The sequence below is a fragment of the Ricinus communis genome, chromosome 5 (assembly GCF_019578655.1).
Source record: "Ricinus communis isolate WT05 ecotype wild-type chromosome 5, ASM1957865v1, whole genome shotgun sequence".
In the NCBI taxonomy this organism is placed as follows: Eukaryota; Viridiplantae; Streptophyta; class Magnoliopsida; order Malpighiales; family Euphorbiaceae; genus Ricinus; species Ricinus communis.
This window is the reverse complement of record NC_063260.1, coordinates 2,989,008-3,016,593: the sequence shown is the minus strand read 5'-3', so window position 1 is coordinate 3,016,593 and position 27,586 is coordinate 2,989,008. Positions and strand designations below refer to the sequence as shown.

At 33.9% G+C, this 27,586-nt stretch overlaps 3 protein-coding genes across 5 annotated transcripts; 2 read left to right on the top strand and 1 right to left on the bottom strand.

Moving 5' to 3' along the window:
- The first annotated feature begins 270 nt into the window (after window positions 1-270).
- On the top strand, window positions 271-1,608 carry LOC8288347. Its single transcript, XM_002528506.4, has one exon. It carries the CDS (start codon window positions 499-501, stop codon window positions 1,348-1,350), a length of 852 nt encoding a protein of 283 aa, XP_002528552.1. The 5' UTR covers window positions 271-498; the 3' UTR covers window positions 1,351-1,608.
- A 3,305-nt stretch (window positions 1,609-4,913) lies between these two features.
- Window positions 4,914-7,497, top strand: LOC8288346 (F-box/LRR-repeat MAX2 homolog A). Of its 2 annotated transcripts, XM_048374664.1 has the most exons (2): window positions 4,915-5,698; window positions 5,927-7,497. In XM_048374664.1, the coding sequence occupies exons 1-2, from the start codon at window positions 5,224-5,226 to the stop codon at window positions 7,309-7,311; spliced, it is 1,860 nt and encodes a 619-aa protein (XP_048230621.1). In that variant the 5' UTR covers window positions 4,915-5,223; the 3' UTR covers window positions 7,312-7,497. The 2 variants fall into 2 exon arrangements, with proteins under 2 accessions (XP_002528551.1, XP_048230621.1); XM_002528505.3 differs by having other exon boundaries at window positions 4,914-7,497.
- Window positions 7,498-7,526: 29 nt separating this feature from the next.
- LOC8288345 (serine/threonine-protein kinase EDR1) lies at window positions 7,527-26,596 on the bottom strand. 2 transcript variants are annotated; one of them, XM_002528504.4, is made up of 17 exons: window positions 26,156-26,596; window positions 24,414-24,828; window positions 22,838-23,041; window positions 21,679-21,873; window positions 21,283-21,542; window positions 21,070-21,183; window positions 20,805-20,894; window positions 19,362-19,457; window positions 15,297-15,383; window positions 13,673-13,763; window positions 11,101-11,401; window positions 10,365-10,488; window positions 10,247-10,266; window positions 9,861-10,017; window positions 9,083-9,371; window positions 8,616-8,688; window positions 7,527-7,819 (listed from the first exon to the last, which is right to left on the bottom strand). In XM_002528504.4, the coding sequence occupies exons 2-17, from the start codon at window positions 24,660-24,662 to the stop codon at window positions 7,737-7,739; spliced, it is 2,433 nt and encodes an 810-aa protein (XP_002528550.1). In that variant the 5' UTR covers window positions 24,663-24,828; window positions 26,156-26,596; the 3' UTR covers window positions 7,527-7,736. The 2 variants fall into 2 exon arrangements, with proteins under 2 accessions (XP_002528550.1, XP_015580454.1); XM_015724968.3 differs by having other exon boundaries at window positions 24,414-24,809.
- Window positions 26,597-27,586: the final 990 nt, after the last annotated feature.

Sequence of the window (27,586 nt, the reverse complement as noted above, 5' to 3'; positions counted from 1 at the left end):
AATATTAAAACTTGAAAATAATTATTATAATAAAAAAAATTATATAAATTCTTTTATTTTTATATATTTTAATATTTTAAATAAATGTAAATTTCATTACTATCTCTCACTCATTTCAAGTTATGTTCTGCAGCTGCTTACGCTGACTGGGTACGGATTAGGCAAGTCTATCCATTCTTGCTTATGCTAATTTGAAGAATTAATACGAGGAGGACAGGGATTGAAGATCAGACTCTAATTAAGCAGCACCAGAAAATAGAAAATAGAAAAAAGAAAAAAGCATATTATCCAATATATATAAATCATTACGCACATGCCTTGTTCTGTTTGACAGCAAATAGGGCCCCTCCACATTTGGTGGTCACTTAAATGTGTTTCTTTGAGAATCCACTTGTTATATTTTATTATTCTATTGACCGCTCATCCAATTTTTTAGCCTGAGCCGCCTTACAACTTAGGCGCTGCTAATCCCCGCCACTATTCTCCTTATCACCTTTCATGGAGGATCACCAACTCTTTCAACCTCTCTTGGCAACCACCACCTCCTCCAGCTCTTCCTCCACCCTAGAAGATCACGAAGATAATGATATCAAGCTTTTCTTATCAGGTTCCAGCATCATTCTCCGGCTAGTCACCATCATTTCTCTAGGCGTTATTTCCTTGTGGGCAAACTATGAAGCTTCAAAAGGTTTTGATATCACAGTAGTCAATGATATCAAAGACACTTCAGCAGGCAAACGATTTACCCTCTTGTACATATCCAATGACAAAGCTATCCGTATAATCCAGAACACTAGTGCCATTGTCGAAAACATTCTTTACCCAAATAGCAACCACTCCAAGAAGAAAGTGAGCCACGTCACCCTTCGTTTGATTAGCAGAACACACCAAACCAGCTTGGTCAGGGTTATAACAAACACCAACCATGAGTATGCGATTCATATTGTTAGCCCATCATCTGATACCAAGAATCTTGATTCTGAAATCACATTGATGGTTTTACAAGGAATGGCGCGTATCTGGATTTGGGATGATGGCAAGCCTATGGCTCCGTCGTGGCTTCTTGATGGACTGGTTGAATACATAAAGAAGGCTGCAGGATTTGCTGACATGAGAGGTTCCGGGCAGGTGCCAGAACTGGGCCATTTTTGTCTAGGGCATAGGGACCCCAGATATGTTGCAGAAACTCTGGAACATTATGAGAAGAACGTTACGAAGGGATTCATCCAACGGCTAAATCAAGGTCTGAAATATGGATGGCATGATCTTACTGTGGACGATGCATTAGGGATGCCGGCAAAGAATTTTTGTGGTTCTTTTGGCAACTCATCTGACGGATTTTCAAGTTAAAAGAAGATAAAGAAAAAGGAAATGTGATTGCTCATGGAGGCAGTTGTCGAGAGAAGCATCGTCTCTACATAATGTTTAGTGGATTCAGAACTACTATTCTAAGTCTTTCCGCTTTCGGTACATTTCTCGATTCATTTGCTCCAGACAAAATGGATTATATTATGGACCATGTTTTATTGTGGCCTTATCTTCTTTCTTTGTTTTTTTAAGGATTCACCCGTTTACTATAATTTTTTTATTTTATTTTACTTTTATCTATTTGATTTGTTTCAATTTTTATACATTTTTATTTTTATTCTATTTCTTTCTAGAAATATTTCTTTGTTTTATGCTGTATATTATTGCTAATTTTAGTCCACCCATTTCATTTAAAACTCAAGATAGAAATATTTTTTATTTTTTTATTCAATCATTAATAAAAACTAAAAAGCCAAAGAAATCAAGTTTGATTTAAATTAATCATTTTGACTAACCATCTTTATGTACATTATAAGTAAAAAAATCACTAAAATGAACAGGCAATACGCAAAAATAATTATTTCTATAATTTCCTTGTTTTCTTTTTTTTCTTTACTTCTTAATAATTTGGAATTTAATTCCATAGTATATAATTTACAAAGTAAGAGCTAGCATCGTGAATTCAACAAAATCCAGATAGGATGAGTACAGATATAAAAAAAAATGGACACGTGGGAGAAGAGAGGACACTTGTAAAATTAATGGCCTTTGGATCGGGGGCAATCCAACAAGAAAGGAGAATTGGAGGGGACGAAGGGTAGGGATTAATTGCAACAGACGGTTTGTAGTGAGAACAAGTGGAAAGAGAGAGAAGGTGTCAACTTAGGCAAATGAAATGGTTGGCTTTGGGTTTGGGTTTGGGTTTGGGTTTGGGTTTGGTACTTAAAATGGAAAATGAAAGGTGATGGACCCATTATCTGATTGCTACCAAAAGAAGGCAAAATATAAGTGCCTTTTGAATTGGGCCTTAAGCTTTTTTATTGGTCTTTGAGATTTTTCTTAGTTTAAACCTATAAATAATATATATGCTTATATCGAGTAAAGGTTAAAATAGTGGTCCAATCTCTTTATTATCAGCTTTCCTTTCCAATTAATCCATGATTGATCCCATCAATCGGTTCAGAAATCCACCCATAATATACAATAAAATACTAATAAATATTTTATCTAAATAATAAATAAAAAAATATAGGTTTTTCTAATAGGATAATAATGGAACTAATTATCTAAAAATTACTCAATTTTATATGTTTTAATAATTTTAATTAATACTATTAATTTTATTATAAAAATCATTATTCTTCAATTTTATTTTCTAAAATATTATCCGACTATCAAAAATGATAATTTTAACTGATTTTATAATTTTTTTATTTTTTAAGAAAAATGATATATTTTCTGACTTTTTTTTTTTAAACTTTTCCAAAATATTCCACACTAACATATAATCTTTAATTTTTTCCACCACCATTGTCTCTCCATCAAATATTCACCTCATTTGGATATTTCTCACAAAGATTCTATTCTCACTTCCCGCTCTGCCTAATTTTAAGCAGAGAGTTGATTTGATTCTCTATATATGGAGAGTCAAACTTCGGGTTAATTGCACTGCTGGTACCAAACCTTCGCACTTTTTTTCAAATGGTACCAAATCTTCAATTTGTTTCTTTTTGGTACCACTCCTATTATTTCGATCTTCCAAGAGGAATCCGACTTATTTTGATTTTGAATTGATAACACACCACTTGCCACATCTGTTGCTGACTCAACAAATAGTTATCCAATTCAGCAATTAAAAACATCTAGTTTTTATTCCTAATTTATAATCCTAAACCCCAAATAAAAAACCCTAAATCAGAAAAATTTCCAAATTAATAAATCAATGACGGGTGCTGGTGAGTCACCGTCGGTTTAACAACTCTTCTTCTTCGTCATCTAGCGATTTTTCTTTCTTCACCACATGTCTATCTAATAATTCCTCTACCGTGTCTGGTCCATCGTGTAGGAACCTCAGATTGAAAACGATGCCGCTGCGATTAATAAGATCTAAAGAAATCGATGGATTTCGCCATTTCAGCAGCTTCGTGGTCATCACTCTCCTTTTTAACCCTTCTGTTTTCTTATAGAAACTGAAGCAGTTAAACATGCCAGAAAACAATCACCGCTACAGCTAAAAACGCAACATTCTTTTGCAATTAAAATCCTTTTTTCTTTTCATTCACGCTGCATACACAAACAAAACAATATCATATTATATTTTCAACAATTACATTACAACACCTCATTCCAGAGATCGTCATTGATTCATTAATTTGGGAATTTTCCTGATTTAGGATTTTTTATTTGGGGTTTAGGGTTATAAATTGGGAATAAAAACTAGATGTTTTTAATTGCTAAGTTGGATAATTATTTGTTAAGTCAGCAACAGATGTGGCAAGTGGTGTGTTATCAATTCAAAATTCGGCAGCCACATCAGCAAATAAGTGTTGGATTCCTCTTTGGTACTGGCGGAAGATACATAAATAATAGGAGTGGTACCAAAAAGAAACAAATTGAAGGTTTGGTATTATTTGGAAAAAAGTGCGAAGGTTTGGTACCAGCGGTACAATTAACCTATCAAACTTCACTCTCTATTTTATATTTAATAAATACACTATAAATTTTATGCACTTAATTAATTAATATTTATAATTTTTATTTTTCTATTGATAAAAATAATAAATTAAAATTATTAATATTTATAAAAATAAAAGTAAAATAAATAATAAAATATAAAGAGTACATTGAATTTAAATAAAATATTTTATTTTTATTATTAAATATTTTTAAAAATATTATTTATTATAAAATTATACTTTTTAAAATAAAAAGCACCATTAAAGATGCTCTTAATGAACTAACACTCTAACAATCTAATTTTTAATATAATCTCGTAAGTAATTGAATTTATTTTTTATAATTTAATATTTTTTGACATATATTTCATTTAACATGTCTGTATATATTTCATGAAAATGCTTAAATATTATTAAAAATTAAAAATTAAAAATTAAAATTAAAATATTAAATTAATTAATTAATATAAATTTAAAAATATAAATATATGTTTTAAGAGAAAGAAAAAGGTACACAAAATTCCATATACTTTCCACCAAACTACAATTAAACTTTTAAACTTTGATAGATTCTTAAAGTTTGAATAATAAGGTAGTTACATTCTTAAAGCCAATGTTATTTATTTTACCATATAATAAAATCAAGTCCTGCGCTATTTTAAGTCTTTCTAACTCATATTTTTTATACGTAATAAAATTTTAATTCTACTTTCTAATAGAAAATAATCATAATTTTTCTTTCACATTAATAAAAAAAAATTAACATTATCATCATTAGAAAAAGATTAGTTCCAAAATATATTTATTCTGTTTTTTAAATTTGAATATATAATTGAATTATTTTTAAATATAAAAAATTAATTAGGCTTTAATTAAAAGTGGAAGGAATTAGTACTTTGTACCAAAAAGCAATAAGTAAGGTTGTATGTACATACATACCAGAGGGTCTCTCCATCAATCGGTCCGGAAAGACAAAACAAAGAAACAAAACCATATCTAAATCACGTGGCTCTCCGTTTCACGACAAATTCACCGTCTGTTTCCATTTACTATCACTTCTTTCTTGCTTTCATCCCTGCAACTACCTCTGCCACAGTCACTACCTCTTCCTCTGCCCCTACCACCACCATTCCGTCATCGTGTCTCAGCAAACCTCGATCCTTCTAAAAATCTCCTGTACTCACTCATCATCCAGAGATCAAAACACAGGGACAAACTATTCTGTATCAGTATCACCGCAATGACCATAACAACAACAGCCACAATAAACGATCTCCCGGACGTGATTCTGTCAAACATTATTGCTTCAATCTCCGATACTCGTACAAGAAACTCACTTTCTTTAGTTAACCGTAAATTCCTAACCCTCGAAAGGACCACTCGCACCTCTCTCACGCTCCGAGGGAACGCGCGTGACCTCTACATGATCCCTACCTGTTTCAGATCTGTAACACATCTCGACCTTTCTCTACTCTCTCCTTGGGGCCATTCTTTGCTCGCTTCTTCTTTACCCTCTGATCCTCTCCTTCTGGCCCACCGTCTGGGTATCGCTTTTCCATTGGTTACTTCACTTACTGTGTACGCTCGCTCCCCTTGTACGCTTCACGTCCTCATCCCTCAGTGGCCGCTATTGAGCCACGTGAAGTTAATTAGATGGCATCAGCGACCCTCTTCCAGTCAATTAGGAGCTGATTTTGTTCCTTTATTTGAGCAATGTAAACTGCTTTCCTGTCTTGATTTATCAAGCTTTTATTACTGGACTGAGGATGTCCCCCCAGTCCTTGAAGCTTATAGTGATGTCTCTAAGTCATTAACGTGTTTAGATCTGCTTACTGTTTCCTTAACTGATGGTTTCAAGTCTGATGAGATTAAAGTTATTACTGCTGCTTGTACTAATCTTACAAAGTTTCTTGTTGCTTGTATGTTTGATCCAAGTTATCTAGGGTTTACTGGAGATGAGACTTTGCTTGCTGTTGCTGCCAATTGCCCTAAATTATCGGTGCTTCATTTGGTTGATACGTCGTCCTTAGGGAATATTAGGAGTGATCCTGAGGATGAAGGGTACAGTGGGGATGATGCTAGGGTTAGTGTTAATGGGTTGGTTGATTTTTTCAGTGGGCTTCCATTGCTTGAAGAGTTAGTTCTTCGTGTTTGTAAGAATGTTAGAGATAGTTTTGTGGCTCTGGAAGCGCTTAATTCGAGATGTCCGAAGTTGAAAGTGTTGGAGTTAGTGCAGTTTCATGGTGTTTGTATGGCAGTTGAATCGCAGCTCGATGGGGTTGCATTGTGTTCTGGATTGAAATCATTGTCGATTAAGAAGTGTGCAGATTTGACTGATATGGGTTTGATAGAGATTGCGAGAGGATGTTGTAGATTGGCCAAGTTTGAGGTTGAGGGATGTAAGAAGATTACTATGAAGGGATTGAGGACGATGGCAAGTTTGCTTCATAAGACTCTAGTTGAGGTCAAAATCTCTGCTTGTAAGAATCTTGATGCTGTTGCCTCTTTGCGAGCTTTGGAGCCTATTCGCCAGAGGATTGAGAGACTTCATATTGATTGTATGTGGAATTCACTGCAGGAAGAGGATAATTATGGAGGTAATCACAGTTTCGACCTTAATGAAATCCTCTTTGGAAGTGATGAACATGAGTATTCCAGCAGGAATAAAAGAATCAAGTATTCCAAAGATGGTTTCTGTATGCAAAACAATGGAGTTTGGAGCAATTCCTGGGATAACCTAAAATGCCTCTCTCTCTGGATTGGTGTTGGTGAGCTTCTAACTCCATTGCCCATGGCTGGTCTTGAGGATTGCCCTAGTCTGGAGGAGATTCAGATCCGGGTTGAAGGGGATTGCAGGGGCCGGCACAAACTATCACAACGTGCATTTGGATTGAGCTGCCTTGCTCATTATCCTCGGCTATCAAAAATGCAGTTGGATTGCAGTGACACAATAGGTTTTGCCTTAACTGCCCCATCAGGACAAATGGATTTGAGCTTATGGGAGAGGTTCTTCTTGAATGGGATTGGAAGCTTGAGTCTCATTGAGCTTGATTATTGGCCACCACAAGACAGGGACGTTAACCAAAGGAGTCTATCACTTCCAGGAGCTGGGTTGCTTGCACAGTGTCTTGCGCTAAGGAAGCTCTTTATCCATGGAACTGCGCATGAGCATTTCATGATGTTCCTTCTCCGAATCCCAAACCTGAGGGATGTGCAGCTTAGGGAAGACTACTATCCAGCCCCAGAGAATGATATGAGCACAGAGATGAGGGTGGGGTCATGCAGCAGATTCGAAGATGCTTTAAACAGGCGCCATATTGTGGATTGAAAATAATGTAGATTGGTCAATTGCCAGTGATCATCAAAAGCATGATAGTGAAAAGCTTTGTCATTTGCTCAAGGGTGCATATGTCTGCAGAAATCGTTAAAGACTTGTCTGATTCTTAGTTGCTTACTTTTTGTATTTTTTGGACTACAATTCAAAAACGAGATACGAATATGCAAATTTCCAGTAGTTCAGATTTTTATGGCCCAGGAAAAAAATTACTGTAAAAAGCAATTTTCTTTTTCCCTTTTTCCATTGCACAAAAAAAAAATCCAACGGTTTCGCTGACAGCTGAAAATTGAAGCATTTGATGTTCTTCACAATGTCTGGAAAAATCAAGATCGTTTACAACTTGGCCGAAACACTTTGTAACACCTCTACCATGTTTTCTATACATGAGAATTGAGAGAGAAAAAAAAAAAAAACTATCAGCAGAGTGAATACTCGCAGTCGAGCAAACGGGCGAGTATCTCTTCACAGCTTGGCCGTTCATGTGGTTCTCCCCAGCAATCTACGATCAAAGACAAAAACAAGTCAAAAGTTGTTTCAGATTATGGAACATGCAAGACTGCATAAGTAATTTAATGGCTAACTTAATTAAGGTCAAGTAATAATATGTTCTATTTATACAAGACAACAGATAAATAATAGGGAACGAAATAAAGAATCAAGGAATGAGTATCCTTTTTCTGATTTACAATTTTTAGCATGCTTTTTTTTTTCTTTTTTCAGACAAAGAGTAGTATATAATTATAAAATGTGATAAAAAAATCTCATTATTAAAAATATCGATTCACAAGAATTAAACGATCTTCACCTGCAATTTTACAGTCAAACAACGACATTGAATTGTTAAGTGCTAAACTTTTTTTTCTTTTTTCAGACAAAGAGTAGTATATAATTATAAAATGTGATAAAAAAATCTCATTATTAAAAATATCGATTCACAAGAATTAAACGATCTTCACCTGCAATTTTACAGTCAAACAACGACATTGAATTGTTAAGTGCTAAACTTATATTATCAAATACGGATAATACGATGATGTCGATTGAAGTAAAAATGAATGAAATATTGTGAATCGACATTTTCTTAACAATGAGATACATTTTTCTGTCACAACTTTGAACCACATCTTATTATCTGAAAAAAATCATATGGTGAAGATTATCAAATAGTAAAATAACTGGAAGTTTTTTTATAATTCGTCTCAAGAATCAATTAAAAAAAGCAGAGCACTTGTTAAAGGCTAAGATCATTGAAGGCGGCAATCTTAAATATCTTTCTAATCTATGTTGTCAAGTACCTGAAATTAACCTGCCAAGTGGACCTTCCGGAATATCCAAACGGGATCGCTCATTAGCAACAGCATATACAACCTGAAGAGCAGAAAAGGAGAGGGTCCCAAATTAGTTGTATTACAAAAATCTCTTGTTATAGAAATCAAATGCATGATTGAAAAATTAAGAAATCACGTGCACACACTTTGATATGATGAAAAAGTTAAAGAGGTTCTGAATTGGTTCAAAAATCTCATGTTATGGAAATCAAATGCATGATTGAAAAATTAAAGAAATCACGTCTATACACTCTTTGATATGATGAAAAAGTTAATAAGAAGGTTCTAAACTGGTTGTATTACAAAATCTCTTCTTGTGGAAATCAAATGCATGATAGAAAAATCAAGGAAATCAATGCATAATTGAAAAATTAATGGAATCACGCGTATACACTCCTTCATTGGATGAATAAGTTAATGAGATCGTGTATTACCCTTTCTGGTGGCACTCCTTCCCATGGTCTGTTTAGTGTGCAAAGCTCCCACATTATCACACCAAGGCTAAATATATCACACTTTTCAGTGAAGGGTTCATTGCGAATAAGTTCAGGTGCCATCCATTCCGGAGTTCCCGCAGATGAGGAGTCTCTTATAGGTGTTTCCGTCATTATTCTGGAGAGGCCAAAATCACAGATCTTAACTGTCCAATGCTTATTCACAAGGCAATTTGCACTTTTAAGGTCACGGTGGACTATCTTCATCCTATGGATGCACATCAACCCCCTTGTCATCAGCAAAAAGTTCAAGTTAGCACACAGCACAACACCCTGACTTCTAAATAAAGCAGCTATTTATGCAGAGAAGTGAAATACTATCAGACAACAGTTCACACAGTATTCATCATGATTAACCAAGTGGTGGTTTGCATGTGCACATTAACTTTAAACGGTAACAGAAACTATCAATAAAAAAATATTGAATTAGGAATGTACAACTTCAGAAAGCAATATGCAGAAAGACAGCCCAGTATCAATGCATATAAAATTTGTAAAATGCATTCAGTTTTAAGAAAGAAAAGTTCACCAATACATGTAAAATTTGCAAAATGCAGTCAGTTTATCCCTTAAAATGCATAAACGAAATAAGGGTGTACACGTTATATTCTTTCTGAAAGTAACACCAAAAAGAGCTGCTTATAGATCCACAATTTTGAGAGTTAGGATAGACTGAAATTTTAGATGCAAATATTACTTTAGGAAAGGCTAAACATACCTGCATATATCACGCAACATTTTTAGTTTCCTCCTCCAACTAAGCCTCTTCTTCTGACCACTCAAATGGATCAAATAATACAATGAACCCATCTCCATATATTCCGTAACCATTGATAAGTGAGGAGGCTTCATGCAAGCACCCAGAAATAAGATAACTGCAAGAGTTAACGGATGAAGGAACTCTTGATCTTTGTAAGGATATATGTTCAACATAAAATTTCTACAAGTAGCCTCATAAACTAGACTCGGTAAGTTAGATAAACAAACTGCCACTTTTTCAGTTATTGTTGTTAAAACTATAAGTCCAATTAGGTTGACTACCATTAATAATTTCAAACAAATGATATTAAGTAATACTCTATCAGATGTAGGTGAGAAGAATACCATTAGGATGTCGAAGTCGGCTGGAAGACAACACATGCATAAGACCATGAAGGATAAAGTCAGAAAGATTCTTCAGGTGATAAAAACAAAGTAATCAACAGATTTGACAAGAAGAGACCTAAGAATGGATATCTCATTGCAGAAGTCCTCCATGTTTTCTGCTGTTAGATCTTGCTCCAAGAAAACCTTAATCGCAACATCTGTTCCATTCCATACGCCACGGAAAACTTCCCCAAAAAACCCTGGGCAGAACAAGCATTCAAGAACTTCAACTCAAAAAAGTTTCTGAGACAGATGTAGCTAGAAATGGAATCGCTGTTCAAGTTCAATTTTCTTATGCAAAGCAGTTTTTTGTTCAACAAAACTGCAAATAACCTGAGCTGAGTCAAGTTCTGGCTAGCTCAGGTTATGCTGATCCGGAAGGAGATCTAAATTTGATCGTGAGTCAGGCTTGGCTTGTTTAAATAAACGAGCTGAGCCGACACAGATATGGCTCATTATCCTAAGCAAACCCAACTGAGCACCAAGATTCTTTCCTATAAATCAGGTTGTAATCAAATTATTCACAAATAAAAACATAAATCTTGAGATTTGAATTTAAAATCAGTACATAATTTAAAACAAAAGTATTAGTAAACTTGTATGTCTAGCTCACAAGCTAACAACAAATTCGCTCATGAGCCCCTACCAAGCAGAGCTTTTTTAATTAAGGATAAAAAATTTACACACATCACATTTTGGATCAAAGGTAGCAACAGTAGCCAATGCCTGAGCTGTAACAGTAGCAGTGAGCCAGTTACAAGCGTTTCAAACCTAATGTGCAGCTGAGAATTACAAGAAAAAGAAATGCTTACCAATGCCAACACGAGTTCCAACAGTCAACTCTGTGAAATCAATATTCCACTCTTGGAAAGGCAATAGAGGCTTATTATTAAACATGGGAGATTCCAGAACTTTGTTCCAAGTAGAGACTAGTTCATCATTTACTGCATGACCCGAAGGTCCCCTTCTATCTGATATGTGACTCCTATATTGATGTGGAGACGACGGTAAAGAAATAGCCTTTTGGGAATTTATGTGGTCTCTTTGAAGAGTATATAAAGCAGATCTTCCACCAGATATATCATCATGACCATCAAGATCGAGATTTGAAACCTGGAACCGTACAAAACGTAATTAACTCAAACCAGAAAGCTAGTAAGACAATTAAATACAGGTTAATCACAACATAATAACTTCTAAGTATCTAGCACAGACCTATATTGAAAATTAACCAGATTTACTAAATATGTCCACCTAGAACTAATAGCGAATTAAAAAAGCAGTAGTCTCTCTCTCTCTCTCTCTTCCAAGTTTCCTGGTCTCCCTCTTTCTCTCTCTTCCAAGTATCTGGCACAGACCAATATTGCAAATTAACCAGATTTACTAAATATTTCCACCTCTCCCTCTCTCTCTCTTCCAAGTATCTCCCCCTCTCACTCTCTCTTTCTCTCCCTGAAAATGTTAAAATAGAAAGAAGCAAAAGAAAATAGGGTGCATTCAATTCTCAGAATTCAACCAGAATCACTTTTCCAGGAAAGTTGAATTCCAGACAAGTGATTCTAGGAATTGAACATCCCATTTGGTTAAACATTATAATTTCTCTAGAATGTAAAATCAATATGTTCAAATAAAGTAAAAGAATACCATAATATCCTTAATACGATAAAATATGCTTTATCATAAAACAACTAAAAATTATAAATTTATGTAAATTTATTATATTATCATTATATAGGTATTGATGTATCGAAAGTTAACATGAGAGGCATATAATGGTGCTATATAGATATTGTTATTCAATAAAAATATTCAACAAAATATTGTTTTAAGCATAAAACTATGATAATAAAGAATATCAAAAAAATCCAAAAGGGGTAAGATTTTATTTTCCAGTTATATCATTTAAACGTTATTATAGCCAATTTCCACTTTTTAGCTTACATTCACAAGGGAGAGTAGCTTTCCCAACCTTTTGCATGGGAAAGTACTTAAGCTGAATATGGAAAGTAGGAGAACCCATAGATTCAGGAATTCTTCCAATGCTTCAATCTTAACAAGCCAAACCATAGAAATTACATTCCCAAGCTACTTTCTTGAGTGACTTCATCCCAGAGTAATTAGGTCAGCAAATAATGATGAAGGAAATCTTTTCAGTCCAACCAAATACTCCAAAACATGGCCCTCAAGACCCTTGCCCCTTCAATCCTATGCAACAAAATACCCCCGAAGTACAGACAAAACCCTTTCCCTATTACTCCCATACAAAGGTCTTGAAATTTATGGCAAAGCCAATGGTTTCAGAACCATGCAGAAAGAATTTTCCATATTTTTTATGTAGAATGTAAAATCAGATGCCCATGAGTCTCACAGTATAAAAATATAAAGCAAACATTAACAAATAAGCAGGAATATTACCACAAGGATATTAAGTGTCTACAAGTACCAAAAATATTCCAATTTTTAATATCAGGACAATGAATTCACGACCCATGCTTAACACCCATGCATTCTTTCTTTGGCACTAAATTGCAACACTTCTTAAGTGCTCCCGAAGAAGAATTGAAGGACCACAGGCACGCTTCCAATTCCAGTTTTGCTCCTGCATAAAGTCTTTTCGACAATATAGCATGCATGCTTCTCTAGGGCATTTATATCCTTAATGACTAATGATATATTGGGTATTAGCTCGGTATAGATCAGATTCCTTCAAGAAGCATGCATAATTGGCTATCATCATTAATAATACAAAATCCACATCATCGATACTTTTAGTAGAAGTCTCTCTCTCTCTCTCTCCATATGCTAGATTGCAGGATAAAGATCAGTTGCATCATAGGGCATCTCGCATTTGAACCAAAATATAACACAAGTTATGATACTCAAATCATTTATTATGATAAGCCATATTATTTTCTATGTCCCATAATTAACCATGGTCTCACCAGAATATCCAATACCCATAATTGTCTTCGATGGGGTCTACCCGAAAATATTTGCATCTATTCTTAATAAAAGATTGCATCTATTCTCAACAAAAGAATGGAGGCCCATCAGAGCAGATAGCTCAGGCCGCAGCATCCACCTGGTCAAACAAAATCATGTACTTATGCTACCTCATTTGAGAACTCATGTGCATACAATCGAATACCATATCAAGCACAACTTAACATCATCACACAGAATAACCAAAATGGCAGTGTACATAAAGCATGCAGGGAGAAAAAGTATTCTCTACAAATTCAAAACTACAAAAACAATAAGCAAAATATGACTGAAACAATTTCATATATATATATATAAATGAAAAACTCCGATTTATGCGATGCCAGAAAAAAACATATTCATAAATACAGTTCTCTGTCACATAAAGTATGAGAGGCGTACATTTCTCTGAAAATCTGTGCCATTGTCCTTGTCATCTCGCTCCCTTAAAAGCCGATTTTGCTTCAAAGATTCATTCATTGCACGGACAGCCCTGAAACAATACAAGATACCCCGTGAAAACCAATAAAAATCTAGACACAGTTAAGTAATTCAGTTGAGGAATAATGGAAAACATCAAGCAGCAAGATTTCTCTCTCAGTGACCAGGACCATAACCAATGCAAGGACAAAGAACAATATGGATGTACTCCAAAGCATGCTTAAGTCTTGAAACAAGCAAAGAGAATGATCTGCAAATAGCCTTGATGGAGGCAAAGATGTTGATGCACAACTGCCTTCTTTCAAAATTGAGGATAAAATCTATGAAGCACGGACACGAGTACGGTATGGGGGGCACAACAATTTCTAAAAAAGTGAAAAAGGGATACAACAGAGATATGTCAAATTTAATATATATATATATATATATATATATATATATATATATTATGCAAATTTATATAAATAACATTCATAAAAGTTAAACTACAAATCTAAAACATTTTCAGTCTTTTCATCTTCACCCACTTCATCTACAAACAACAATATTTGAAAAAAGAAAAAAGAAAAACAAAAAAGACAAGCGGTAGAAAAGATTTTGAGGTGGAGAGAAAGTGAGGGACGGATCAAATAGATAAGAGAGCTAGAGGGGGATTTCTTTTTGTTGAAAGAAGAGTGAGAAGTATAGAGATTAAGTGTGGCTAAGGGGTTTCCTAAGACTAATGTTTTACATTTTTATAATTTGATCCATTAAAAAGTACCCAATGTTTTTCAAATTTGTCCCAAACTTTTGCAAAGTTTATTACCTCCCCCGTCCCCAGTGTGTTCCCACCTGCAAAAAAAAGAACAAAATGCAAAAGAGAGGTTTTCCAGCATGTCGCATACGTGTCCGACACACATATAGCAACCCCCTAGGAGTGTCGGTGCTTCATAGGGTAGAATTAGCGCAGGAATTACTAGAGCAAGAGGTAATAACTTGCTTACACAGCAGCATATGCTTGTGGTGGAAGAGTTGCAAACTTAAGGGGGGAATGTATTTGAACAAACCCATTTCAGATCAAAGATCATACTAGTCTGATGGAATGTGGTAAAAACTATTATACTATAAATCATGCATTGTCCACTAGTTTATTTCAGTACTTCTGAGCACTAGCACAAATTGAACTAATGTTTGCTTTCCACAACAGATGCTAGTCCAGCACACTCCAAATTCTCCTGCAGTCTCTCCTCATAACAAAATTTTTTTAAAGAAAAGCAAAACCACCCCAGAGTTCCACTCTTCCCCTTACAGCCAACATTTTAACTATTTAACAGAAAAAGAAATGAAGTATCGAATCTGCTAAAATAATAAGAATAAAGAAAAAGGACATCTTCTCCCACAAATCAAAATAAACGAAGAATGGACATCAACAAATTTCCTAAGCCAATCATAATCGAAAATTAACTCTGAAATTGAACAAAAGAAAAACAAACTTGAAAAAGAAAATGTCGAAGTGACAAATCAATTGCAAACCTATGCTTTCAGAATATAAATCTAAGATTAGGGATAACACAATTAAAGTATTCAAAATGAAACAAGTAACCACCTCACAATATCATCACCGATCTCTGGGGTCATGCTGATGCTTCTTCTTCTTATTCTACGAGTCTCTGATGCTGATGCACCCACTGACCTGTAACAACAAATAATATAAGAATAATTCTTGTCTTGCGGTAGAAGCACTAATGGGGTCTTACAGAAATTGCAACCCATGAAATATGATTCCCACAAGATATCAAGATACTAAATGACAAAGCTTATGGTGGATCTTCCAGATAGTATGAGCATTTTCAAGACCTTTACAACAGCTGATATCTATCCTTAATATTTTTTGGTTGAACTGCGCTACCTAGACTCCAATTTACTAACTCGTGGACAAGTTTTTCTCAAGTGGAGGGAATGATGGAGACCAATGGTCCAAATTTAGTTTGGATTCCTAGATTTGACTATTCTTATTTTATATAAATTCAGGATTTCTTTTCCTATTCATTTTACTTTTCTTCTCTTTTTTTTAGGAGTTATATTATTCCTAATCAGTTTAGAAACTTAATTTAAGTTGAGCTTTTTAATTTTGCTTTCCTTTAACCCTAGGAATTTACTAATCCTAACTATATTAGGACTTTACTTTCTAAGGCAGCAGCTACACCTATATATATTTTTTATTGAATAATATTTTCTATTTTTGCTCAAATTTGAGTGTTTCAGCTGAAGCTTTGTTTTGTTTTGTTATTACATTTAGTCAAGTGCTCTGTTCTAGCATTGCCTACTCTGTCATGAAAGGTCAACTGAATGGCACTAAGAATTATTAGTTGCAAGAGTGAAAAACTAATTATGGATTTATAGAAAACCTTAATTAGAGGATTGACACAACATAGCAACCAATATTTTTCCTTGTCATCCTCTTTTTCACATCTTTCTCATTGATTTTCACTCTCCTCAGTCATGGCATAGGAAAGCCATACACCAGCCAAAATACTCATGACTTATCATAATCATTCATAGTGTTATCCCCCTTGGCGCTAAGAAAGACAGAGACCAGCCAATACATGAATAATGTATAAAAATTACACAGTAAGGATGTATTTTTTCCATGAGCCATAGAGTGTGGAGCCTAACTCACAACTGTAGCCATATAAGTGAGGTTGAATCCTCATCTTGCACACAACCAATTGGCTTGTGCTAAAGGCCAATATCCACCACTTAAATGTCACTTTATATTCTCATACTTTTCCCACGTGGGATTATATTCTCTTATACTCCCCCCTCAAGTATGACAAAGCTTGGACCAACTATTACTTGCCAAATGTGGAGCTACCCTTAGGCGCCCATCACAAACACACCTACTCTTGAGGCCCTAGGTGAACAAATGAGTCTAGACTCCTATACTATCCCTAAATCCTAGTCTCTGATACCATGTAAGAATTCCATGAGCCAAAGCGTATTGGGCCTAACTCACAATCGTGGCCATTTAAGTGGGGTTGGAATCTTACCTTGGATAAAACCAATTGAATTGTGCCAAGGCTAATTTTCACCATTTATGTCACTTCATATTCTCTTACTTTTCATGTGAGAATATATTCTCCAACAACAGAGAAAGCATTCTACTATGTCAATATTACTATTAGCCAAACTAAGTCCACATTCCAAAGTAAAACTTATTTTGTGTTTTAAGAAAAAAATAATTAGTGTTAAGGGCTCCCAAGTTGATATCAACATATTTTAGGGGAAATTCTTTTACATAAATTTCAATCATAATGTATAAATCGTTTGTGTGAGGTTTGATATATGACTTGAGTTTGACACCCGAGTCACAAATAATATCAACTTGAACCATAAAACTACTAGTAGGTTTATTAAAATATTTTGCAACAAGCTATTGTTTATGAACACGTATATCTTGTGCATGTTTCTTTCAAAATGGAAACAAAATGCCTTCCAAAATACAATTCTTAGCATTTACTCACTTAAACTCAGTAAACCTAAAAAATTTCTACTAAGCATATAGCCACAAGCTATTGCTGAATAAACCTCGTAAACAATTCTTTGGCAAACAAAATGACTTGCAAAATACCATATCTAGCATATCATCAATTCAACTAATCCTAAGTTCAAAAGTAGTTGGATCATTAATATGGATTCTTCTACCCATCGCCACTATCTAGATCCTATAGCAACGTATTTAAAAAGGTTTAACATTGCTCCTTCTACATTACTTAATTTCATCTCTTAATAGATCCCTCTTCACGTTCCCATTAATCCATCTTAGCCTCCTCAGCCAGACTAACTCTATAAGCACATTATTTCTTCACAACTAACACTCACTACCAAACATAATAGTAGCTCAGATTCCAACTTCATAAAAGTTCCCTTCAACGACATCTCTTTCAACTTAGCTCGAACGATTGTTGGAATATCCTCATCCTCATGATGCATAAATTGGGAAAAATGAAGAAATCATAAACGATATAATACCAGTTTCCTTGAACACCAGTTTAAGCATAAAAAATGCTCAAGGTTGTTGAGGACATCAAAGGTTCATCTAAAAGATCGTACATGCAATTACATATGCTTCCAGTTGCAATCATATACTATCACAACTGAACATGGCAAATATGTATTACATCCTTATAAAGAGAAATAGCAGAATATATATATTCATTCCAATCAAATTGTTATTACCTTTAAGAACCTTGTTTTGTCATTATGCTAGGTTTAGATCTACATCAATAAAAGAAAGCCAAGAAATCCTTATAAAGAGAAATACTTGAGTATATTTTAAGCCAATCTATCTCCTATTAACTTTATAAATCCTTTTTCAGCATTCTAGTCAGCTTAATTCTAAATCAATAAGAACATCAACCGCTACTAAATCTTATCTACTACTTTACCCCATGTCATCCTAGGTTTAACCCTTGAAATCTTTCTACTTACGATTTTCTTCCTTGCATATTTACGATTCACAATCTAAATCCTTCTTTGTATTTCCACATCCCGATCTTAATGTCTTGTCCTCTACCATTCTAGTTTATGAACAAGTTATCTTGGCACTCAACTCATTACCATAAATCATAAACGTTCAACTTGCACTTCTATTTAATCTCCCTTCAACTTGCCTAAGATTTATCATTACATAAAATCGCCATCACAATTTTTTATAGTTTACATGTCCTGCTTCAATCTTGCGGCTAATATCCTCACTTACATAATTCGTGTGATAATAAAGCCTACACATCTTAAATGTGAACTTCGAAGACCTTATGCACCATTCATATAGATTCCACTTCCCTTTAATTGCTAAAATTGTAATGATCAAATCCGTGTTTCAGATATCAGCTTGAAACTCCCAGACTCCAAGTATTTCTCAATTGCTTCAGTTTCTCATCCACTCGACATAGAACATCTATCATAATTCATACCCACATCATCTACAAAGCAACCACAAATTATCCTATATGGAGATGCTTTGTCGACTCATCCCTAGCTAAAGCAAAGGATACGAGCTCAAGGCCAATACTCTATGTAAGCCAACTGTTTAAAAGCCCTTTAAGTCACCCTAATAGAATGGAGACACAATGGCAACAAAATTACATTAGATGAGCCAAACAGGATAATGCTCGAGCACTTAGTTAATTAAAAGCTAAATTGGGTACTCTACATTCTACAAGGCCTCAATAGTTTTGTTTTGACAATTTCATGCAAGAAACTTATCATTTTTGTGAGTAGGAGTATTTTGGTATTGTAATTTTCATATTTGCTAAGAAAGTTATATGAACATCTTTAGAAAAGTTATCATTCTAGATGAGCCTTATATTTAAGAAACCTAAAAGACTTTGCTTAGAAAAATATTCTAGATAAGTCGTTCAAGAGATTTCCTAAAGTTATAAATGCTAGCCAACGCCACATCGCTATATGTAGGATTAGGTTTGTGACAAGTCATTGTCAAAGAAGAAACAGAGCTGACCATAAAATCATATGTGCACTATCCAGAAAATCTGTCTAGTATGTCATTACACAAGTGCTTGCACAAACAACCAAAATAAAATATACAAATCATCATACAATATAATGTTACTTGCACATATTTAAGTCATAGGATCAAACAGGTAAGAACCTTGGTGCAGCTTCATCATCAGCATAATCTCTAATGGAGTGTCTGTCACCACTTAACATGGACCTTCCACGTGCTCGAAAGGAAGGATGCTCTGGACTGAAAAACCAAGACTAAAGAAAGATGACAACCAAAAACTAACAAGAAAGAAATTCTAAAACATAACTTGTCCAGGACCAAGATAGATGCTTCTAGAAGTGAATTAACAAAAATAAAAATAAAATCTAATTTTGGAAAAAATACAAAGAGAAAGAAAATGTCTACATAACATCAGATGTAAACTAATCTCCAAGTATGAGCGGGACATGATAATAAGAAACAAGCAAAGCCCGCCTATTAAGCAATTTAATAAGTTGAGGATAAACAAGCTAATGCAGAAAGCCAGAAACTGGAATAAACAAACCAAGCTCATCTCTCTGTTAACGCAAGCCATAAAGTTCAACTGTTTGGTTGACAATATAGCGAATTATAAGGCTCGCACATCAACAAAACTGAAACACAATGTTAAGTAAAGAGACTTCTAAAGTCATATTAGAACATCTAATACCTAAGTTTAAGCTACTTACCATAAAAGGGAAGTGCCCAAAACGTTTGGATTGATCAATTTAAGTATACCAGGCTCAAGAAAACCAATCCTTTTGAGTTCTCAAATTTTTTAAACTGAAACCAAAGTTTTCAGTTTGTACAATCTGAGGTTCTTAAAAGTCAGGTGACTGACAAAACCAGAATCTAGCAGAACCTCTTTATGCCACATCACCTGCAGACATGAATAGTCCCGTATATGATGAGAGCACATTGTTTAATGTCCTATTGGAGGGCTAGGGTAGGAAATAAAACTCATTCTGAAAAGAGGACTTGCATTGTAAGCAAGCAATGCTAGATTTGCAACCCACAAGTAAGAGCACTTGTGGCATGCAATCCCAGTTTCCCACACAAGGATTTGAGAGAAGAGGAGAGGAGCCTACTCTTATAAATGCAAAGGCTCTTCACTTGCTCTAAGGCATGTATAGCAATAAGCTTATAGCCCATTATATCTGTTGGGCTTGTGCCAAAATTTAAGAATTTACTGAATAACATAACCTTAAATTTTTAGGTTGATTCAATTAATTGATTTTCTAGCATGAAAACCATGAATCAAATTTTAGGTTTGGGCAGTTTAGTCAGGTTAGTGAACACCCCAAGAGCAATATAGATAATGCACTATTTAAATCCACACTGGACATCAATCCCTCTCAATTGTAAACCCGAAAAACGACACAAATTAACTAACGGTAAGAAGCTACAGCTCAATTAGAGCATAAGCATTGAACAGGTCGAAGTATTAAGCAGAGATCTTATCAGGGAATAGGATTGAGGTAAAGCCCAGGAAGCCTACAATTGCGTATATAACATACTTTACGATTCATAGAGATGCCAAACCAACAGATAGAGGATTAAAAGAGAAACCTTGAACTAGCAGTCCGCTGTTCAGCAATGACCTTTTTCCGGCTACGTCGCCAAAAGGTTGTTGCAATATTGGGCTCACTGTGTGACAAACTAGCAGAGGAAGGATGGAGAGAGTGAGAGTGAGAAGGTCCAATCACAAGCATTGCACATCATATAAGAAGTAAAATAAAGAAAACAGAATTGAAAGAAAGTAAAGACAGGAAGAAACCAACATTGCAGAAGTCATTGTAGCTAGAAGAAATCAAGAAATGAAATCAAACTTTACCTCAATTTCCTGTCAATAGAAGTAGCGGATCGCAACATCATATTTCGCAACGCAGGACCTGACACGTTTCCCTCTAACTTCCGATGGAACTGCAGGCTCTCATCCTTTTCAGCACTGTGCAAAAGATAAAACAAATAATAACATCAGAACTCAAAGTAGCAATTAAAAGGGTGTGACATGGTTTCAAAACTTGATTAGACACCAGTTGCAGACCTATCAGGATCAACTCTCTCTGAAAAACCATACAGAGGGCTGTTTGGTTCAAGTGGTGAATCGCAGGAATCATTTTCTGCAGAATCACTTTCCCCTGCTGCTGAAATATGTGTCATGAAAATTGCCCTGGTTGTTCGGGGTATTAACTGACCAGGAAATCGCATAAGATCGACCAGCAATTCCACAGAATTCAGAACAACTATCACAGACATATGCTTGAATGAGTCCGCACATTCAACAGTTCCATCATTTGGTAAACCCTAATATAGAAGAAAGAAAAATTAAGAACTCTAGCTATGGATATTTCTATATCATATTATCATCAGTGATAAATTGTAACTTGGGACAAATTCTTCCAAGTATATTGGGGGGTAATCCACCAAGTTAGGAGCTTACCACCATGAGCCTACTTTCAAGACCTACAGTATCTGCTAAAACTTTAAACAAGATTGCTCGAGGACGACAAGACCCATGCTTTATTTGTCCAAGTAACTGAATGCCTCGATTTTCAAACATGTGGACGTGGGAGGTTTCCTCCAGTGCAGCTTTTGCTGGACTTTCCACATTTGGTCTCTTATAAACATCAGATACCTGATACAGCCAAAAAATTAAAAAAATAAAAAAGGCAACTTTTGAAAGCAAAAAATAAATTTAAAGAAAGGAGATTTTTGTCTTAAAATTGCGACAATAGCTAGAGTAGATTCTAATCTCCCAGAATTGGCAGCAAAACAGAGACTCTTTAAGCATATTACTTGCCAAGTATTACTATATCTAATGCCACTACAGATGGCATACAAAAAATCCCATTACATGCTAGCAACAACTAAAATGCCATGTGTTATAGAAGACCAAATGAAACTGAACACTTTTACTGAAAGCAGTTTGCACAAAAAGGATAAAGTTTTAGAAAAATACATTTATAACTTAAGAAAAAATAAGTAATTTCTAAGACGATCTTATATTCTATCTTTTGAATTTTATAGCGATGTTGGAAGAACATCTTTTCCAAATTATATAGATCCAAAAGAATCATTCAACCTAAAAGCTTTTGTTAGTGAGGCCAGAAGAATACATTTGATATCTCTAACAATAGAAAAATAAAATTATTACTTTTTAAGTCTCTAGAATTTAAAAAAGTTAAAAAAGTATAAAACAAGGTAATCTAGGAAAAAAATGGCTTTTGTTAACAGGAGAACATTTTCTGAAAACCTAATCTCTTAATAATTTTCGTGAATGCTGGAAATTTTTGAACAAGCACATTCTCTTACACCAGTTTTCAACATTAGGAGCTAGCCTTTTTTAATTTTCAACAGTTAAATACGAATGAGATTGAAGAAGACAAATGGAATCTACTTCCTCAAAGTATGTGCCCTATGGCAAAGATTCTTGATCAGTAGCTTACAAAGAGGACGCAAATTTTCTATTATGATAAAAAGAGTAAAAAGAATCATAGAAGCACCCAGCAGTTGAAAAAACACAAGCATATTAAACAAGCAGCTGCATGAATTTCCAGGTAAATACCCCTAGAACAGAACAGAGGTTACCGAGTTCTTACCAATCCAGCAATCTTTTTTATCATTGCAGCTGGATTTGAGTTCAATCCTTTCACCAGTGCCACGATCAGTTGCTTTAGCATAGATAACTTTTTATCTTTCTTTGCATCTACAAAAATTATATCAGCCTTGAAACCCTCGGCACCCAAAGCATGGAGATCATCAAAAGTTGGAATACTATCAAAGAGCTCCTTTAATCTTTTCTCCTGTCCACAATCACATACCAGTTTACTGATAATAAAATGAAATCCATGTTTCAAGTCAAATAGATAACTAACCAAAACAGTTCAAGGTGGAAAAATAATTTAAGAACACTCCGCCATTCTATAATATTTGCCGTCTTTGATTATATCAGCACATTTACAAAAAAAAATAAAACAAATGCACACACTATTAGATCTGTTCCATTTCTCATAACAGAAGGAAAAGATATTCCTACCACATTGTAAGACATAATTTTTGGAAAATAAGAAAAGACAACCATACAACAAAACATAAAAGTGATGTACAACCTACACTCTTGCACCAAACACAATTTTATTAAACCCAGAACTAAATATGACTTAGAAGCTATACCCTTCATATAGAGAATTACAACATAAAAATTCCTAAACCTATACTCTAAATCTAGTCTTCCTTGACTGCATCAAAAAGGGAACAAACACAGTGAAATAGACTACCATCCTAAAGCAAAATTGAACAGAGTGACTGCAACATCTAGCAGTTTCAGATTTCCAAACATAACCAATTATGAGTTCAAGGCACACAATCTACAAAGAACTCATGGATGCCAGGTGCAAAACAATAGAGAAAGAAGCCTGCACGATTTTACAACTTAAAGCAATTCCTCTGACCTAAGTCATAGAAATTCTATATAATACAAGCTCCCTTACCAGACCTTGGACTTCAACCAAAAGTATGCATATAATCCATTTAGGAAACACTTAAACGAAGGAGTATAATCTTCTAAACTGTCCGCCTTATGAAGCGTACAATCTTTTGTGACAACCTTATGTTGAAGTGTCATATAAACAAATCTTTTCTGATTATAAACCATTTATTATTTAGAAAAGGAAAACCAATTCAGATTCCTGGGCAGGAGCCCATTAATGCATATGCAAGAAGAGTATTTATCATAGAAAGATGATGTCAATAGTTAGAAAATAAGATTTTTTATTTTGTAGGAATGCCCATAAGGAACTATCAATGATTAAGGGCCAATTTGGCCCCCTGAAATAAGTTCCATGCTGAGTAGGCCTACATTTAACATTTTAGGGACAAATTTTTATTTTTGGCCCTGTAAGACAGGATTGAGCATTAGAATTGAAACTCTGTAAGATATTCAAAATCTAGCCAGCTCTATCTAGCACATTTTGTATGTCACGTTTTAAACAAAAAGCAAGAATTACATATGAATTTCATGCCAGTCTCTATAGGAGATTCACTCAGGAAGCAAAATAAAGAGAGAAAAATTGAACTCGGTTTCTCCTTGCTCCTATTTCACTTATAAAACCTTCAAAGACTCAGGCTCTAGCAAGAATGACATCAATGAAATAACATTGGTGCATCAGCCCTTACCGGTACAACCGAGTAGAATCCATTTGGAATTCGTTCAGACAGCATCCCAGTGCTCCAAAGAATTTGTGATGCCGTCTGTGAAGACAAATTGTCTTCCTCATAATTTCTAGGTGATTCCTTATTACTCAAACTATCTTCTTGTGAAAGCAAAGAAACAGATTCAAATTTCTCAATAAAATCAGAACTCCACCACAAAGCATTAGAAGGCCCTTGTTCTGCTGGCCCCACATCATCTCGTGTCTCTTCCATGTTGTTAAATATTTTGGATGTAAAACCATTTCGGCCCCCAATCCTTACCCCATAAAAGATCTTCACAATACAGAAATAATTCTTAGACTACTAAAGGGTGCACTAGTAACTTCTTTTCCAACTTGTCTAAGCTGGAGGCCATCTGACCTGCAAAACCAACAAAGCCCTACATTAAATTAGAGAGATCATTATGCACAGGCGTGCTAATCTTTAGATTCTAAGCAAATCGTGCACATACAACCAATAATCACATATTGGATAATATGTCCAAAAATAAAAATGGCTTTATTTGTACCAACGCGAATAAAAGAAAATTATTCTCTCTTTTAGGATCAACCTTGAGGTTTTTAGAAGGATTCCATTATTCTAGCCGTGAGAGATAGAAAAGCACACGACATGTTATGTTATAATAATCCTCCCTTTAAAATATTCAAAGGCCAGAAAACATAGTCAACACCAAATTCAGAAAATAGAAGACAATTAAAATGTAGGTCTCTATAGAAATCAAAAATCATTGTTCGAACTTCTCCAGAAGTTCCAGTGAAGGGGAATGTCAAATAGACAGACAGTGTTTACCCACTTACTCACAGGCTTGAGAAGAATGGCAGTTTGGAGTTCCATAATTCAACATCTGAAGCTCTTAAAGGGCAAAAGATCAAGAACTAGTATAGCAGATAAATTGTTGGTTATTTAATAAAAAATTGTTCTACACAACACAAGAAAGAATGGTCACATAAAATTACCAACTCCAGTTATCCATTTTAGTTACATAATTATTCACATTGACACTGCTCAACTTCAGATTGAAAACACTCCCCACAAGAAAATTAAATTAAATTAATTTATTAATTAAAAATTAAAATTAAAAAAAAATTCTTACATTTCGTCTATGAAAATCAACAAGTGCACAAGAAGTCAACACATAAGTAGCGTGGATCCTTAGAATGCATCAAAACAATAGCTAGGCTAATCCCTTTTCCTTGAGCACTCTTTTGCACTACTAGTTGCATTACATTTCTCCGGCTAGAAAACCTCAACAAGCTTTCCATTAGCACATTTGAAACAAATCTAGCGTCCCATGTGCACAGAATATTGCTTGCACACCAAAATTGCCTCAAATTTCAAATTTTATCCTAACTCTCCGAAATGACAGATCAACATAGTTTAGTTTTTACAATCCAAACTATAATAGATATTCACAATATCATAAACCCTAAACACTACTTACCAAGAGAAAAAAGAAAATACAGCTTTATTTCTTGAAAATAATATCTAATCAAAATGGCACTAACAGCTATCAAGATAGCATAATTAAAATACTAATAAATTTAGATCCAGTTACATTAACACTCCAACTAATAAGTAACTTCAAACTAAAACGCATTCCTTCGAAAAAAAGGAAAAAACCAAATCGACAGCATTATCAATTGCAATTAGAAACAGTTTAGAGAAAAAGAAAATTCAAAAGAAAGGATCAAGGAAGAGAGAGTTACCAGCAGTAGATCCAAACAATTGAATCTGCTGCAAGCGGACCAGCCAATAGCATTTGAATCTCAACTCTTCTTCTTCTTTTTTAAACAAATATGACTCATCACTATTGTTTCAACATATACAGATTTTTCAAAAAAAAAAAACTAAAGAAAAATGAAAACGCCCAAGCTCTCTCTATATAAATACACAGAGACGGAAGTGCGTGTGCGAGAGAGAGAGAAAAGGAGCCGGGGATGGTAACGAGGGATTGAAAGAGAAGAGAGGGAGAGATGTGATTCGATTTTAAGGATTATTTTGTTTTTTCTATTAAAATTTGGTTGCTAATAAATTAAATTAGATGTATAAAACATGAAAAATAAATTATTTATTAATACTATTTAATTGGATTGGATGCACCAAGAAAAATACTTGGAAATTATTAACTGAAGAAATGAGGAAAGCAATGGGATTTTTTTTATTTTTTATTTATTTTTAATGTTGAAGGGAGGTGAGAGATGAAAGAGGGTGGAGAGTCACGTGCATGAGAGCGGGGTATCTGGGACCTCTCTCCGACAGCCAGCTGGCTTTCGGGGTTGGCTCACCAACATCCACACTTTCGTCCGCGTGAAACAACCCTCTTTCCCCCTTTTTTATTTTTTTTTCAAAGAATTTATTTTTTTCCTTTCAGAATTTTTTTTTAAAACAAAAACAGGGAGTTTAGTTTTCTTTTTACAATGAAATCTTAAAATTTTATTTTGTTTTTTCCATTCGTTTTAAAAAGAAATTATTCTTTTTATTTCTTTTTATGTTGCAATCCAATATTAAAGGTAGAGTAATTTACTTTTTAGAAAAAAAAGGTGTGACTCAAAAAGTAAAAAGTAAAAAGAGTAAAAGATTTAAATTTATAATTTATATATTATTAATTTCTATAATATAATATATTTTTATATATATATTTATATTTTGATATATAAAATCTTTATTTTAATATATAAATTTATTTTTTATTTATAGAATTTAAATTTATCTTTAATTTTATAAATTTTTTATTAATTTATTGACTAAAAAATTATATTTCTAATTAAACAATAATTTTAATATTAAAAAATAACATATTAGTTAATTCTAGTATTATATTAAATAATAGTTTCTTACATAGACTTAAATTCAAAATATGCTCATCCTAGATGTAAATACTTTTTTCCACTTAAACTAGACTCTAAGTGTATATTTTAGATATTATATTCATTAATAAATTGATTTTTTAATATATAATAACTTCTAATTCTAAAAAATATAATATCAATTATATTGATAGTATTAATTTATATAATATTAAAATTAACTAATTAAATATTTATAAAATAATTTTTATATTATTACACTAATAAAATTTTAAAATATTTAAAAAATTAAAAAAATATTTAATAATATTTAATTTATTATTATTTTTA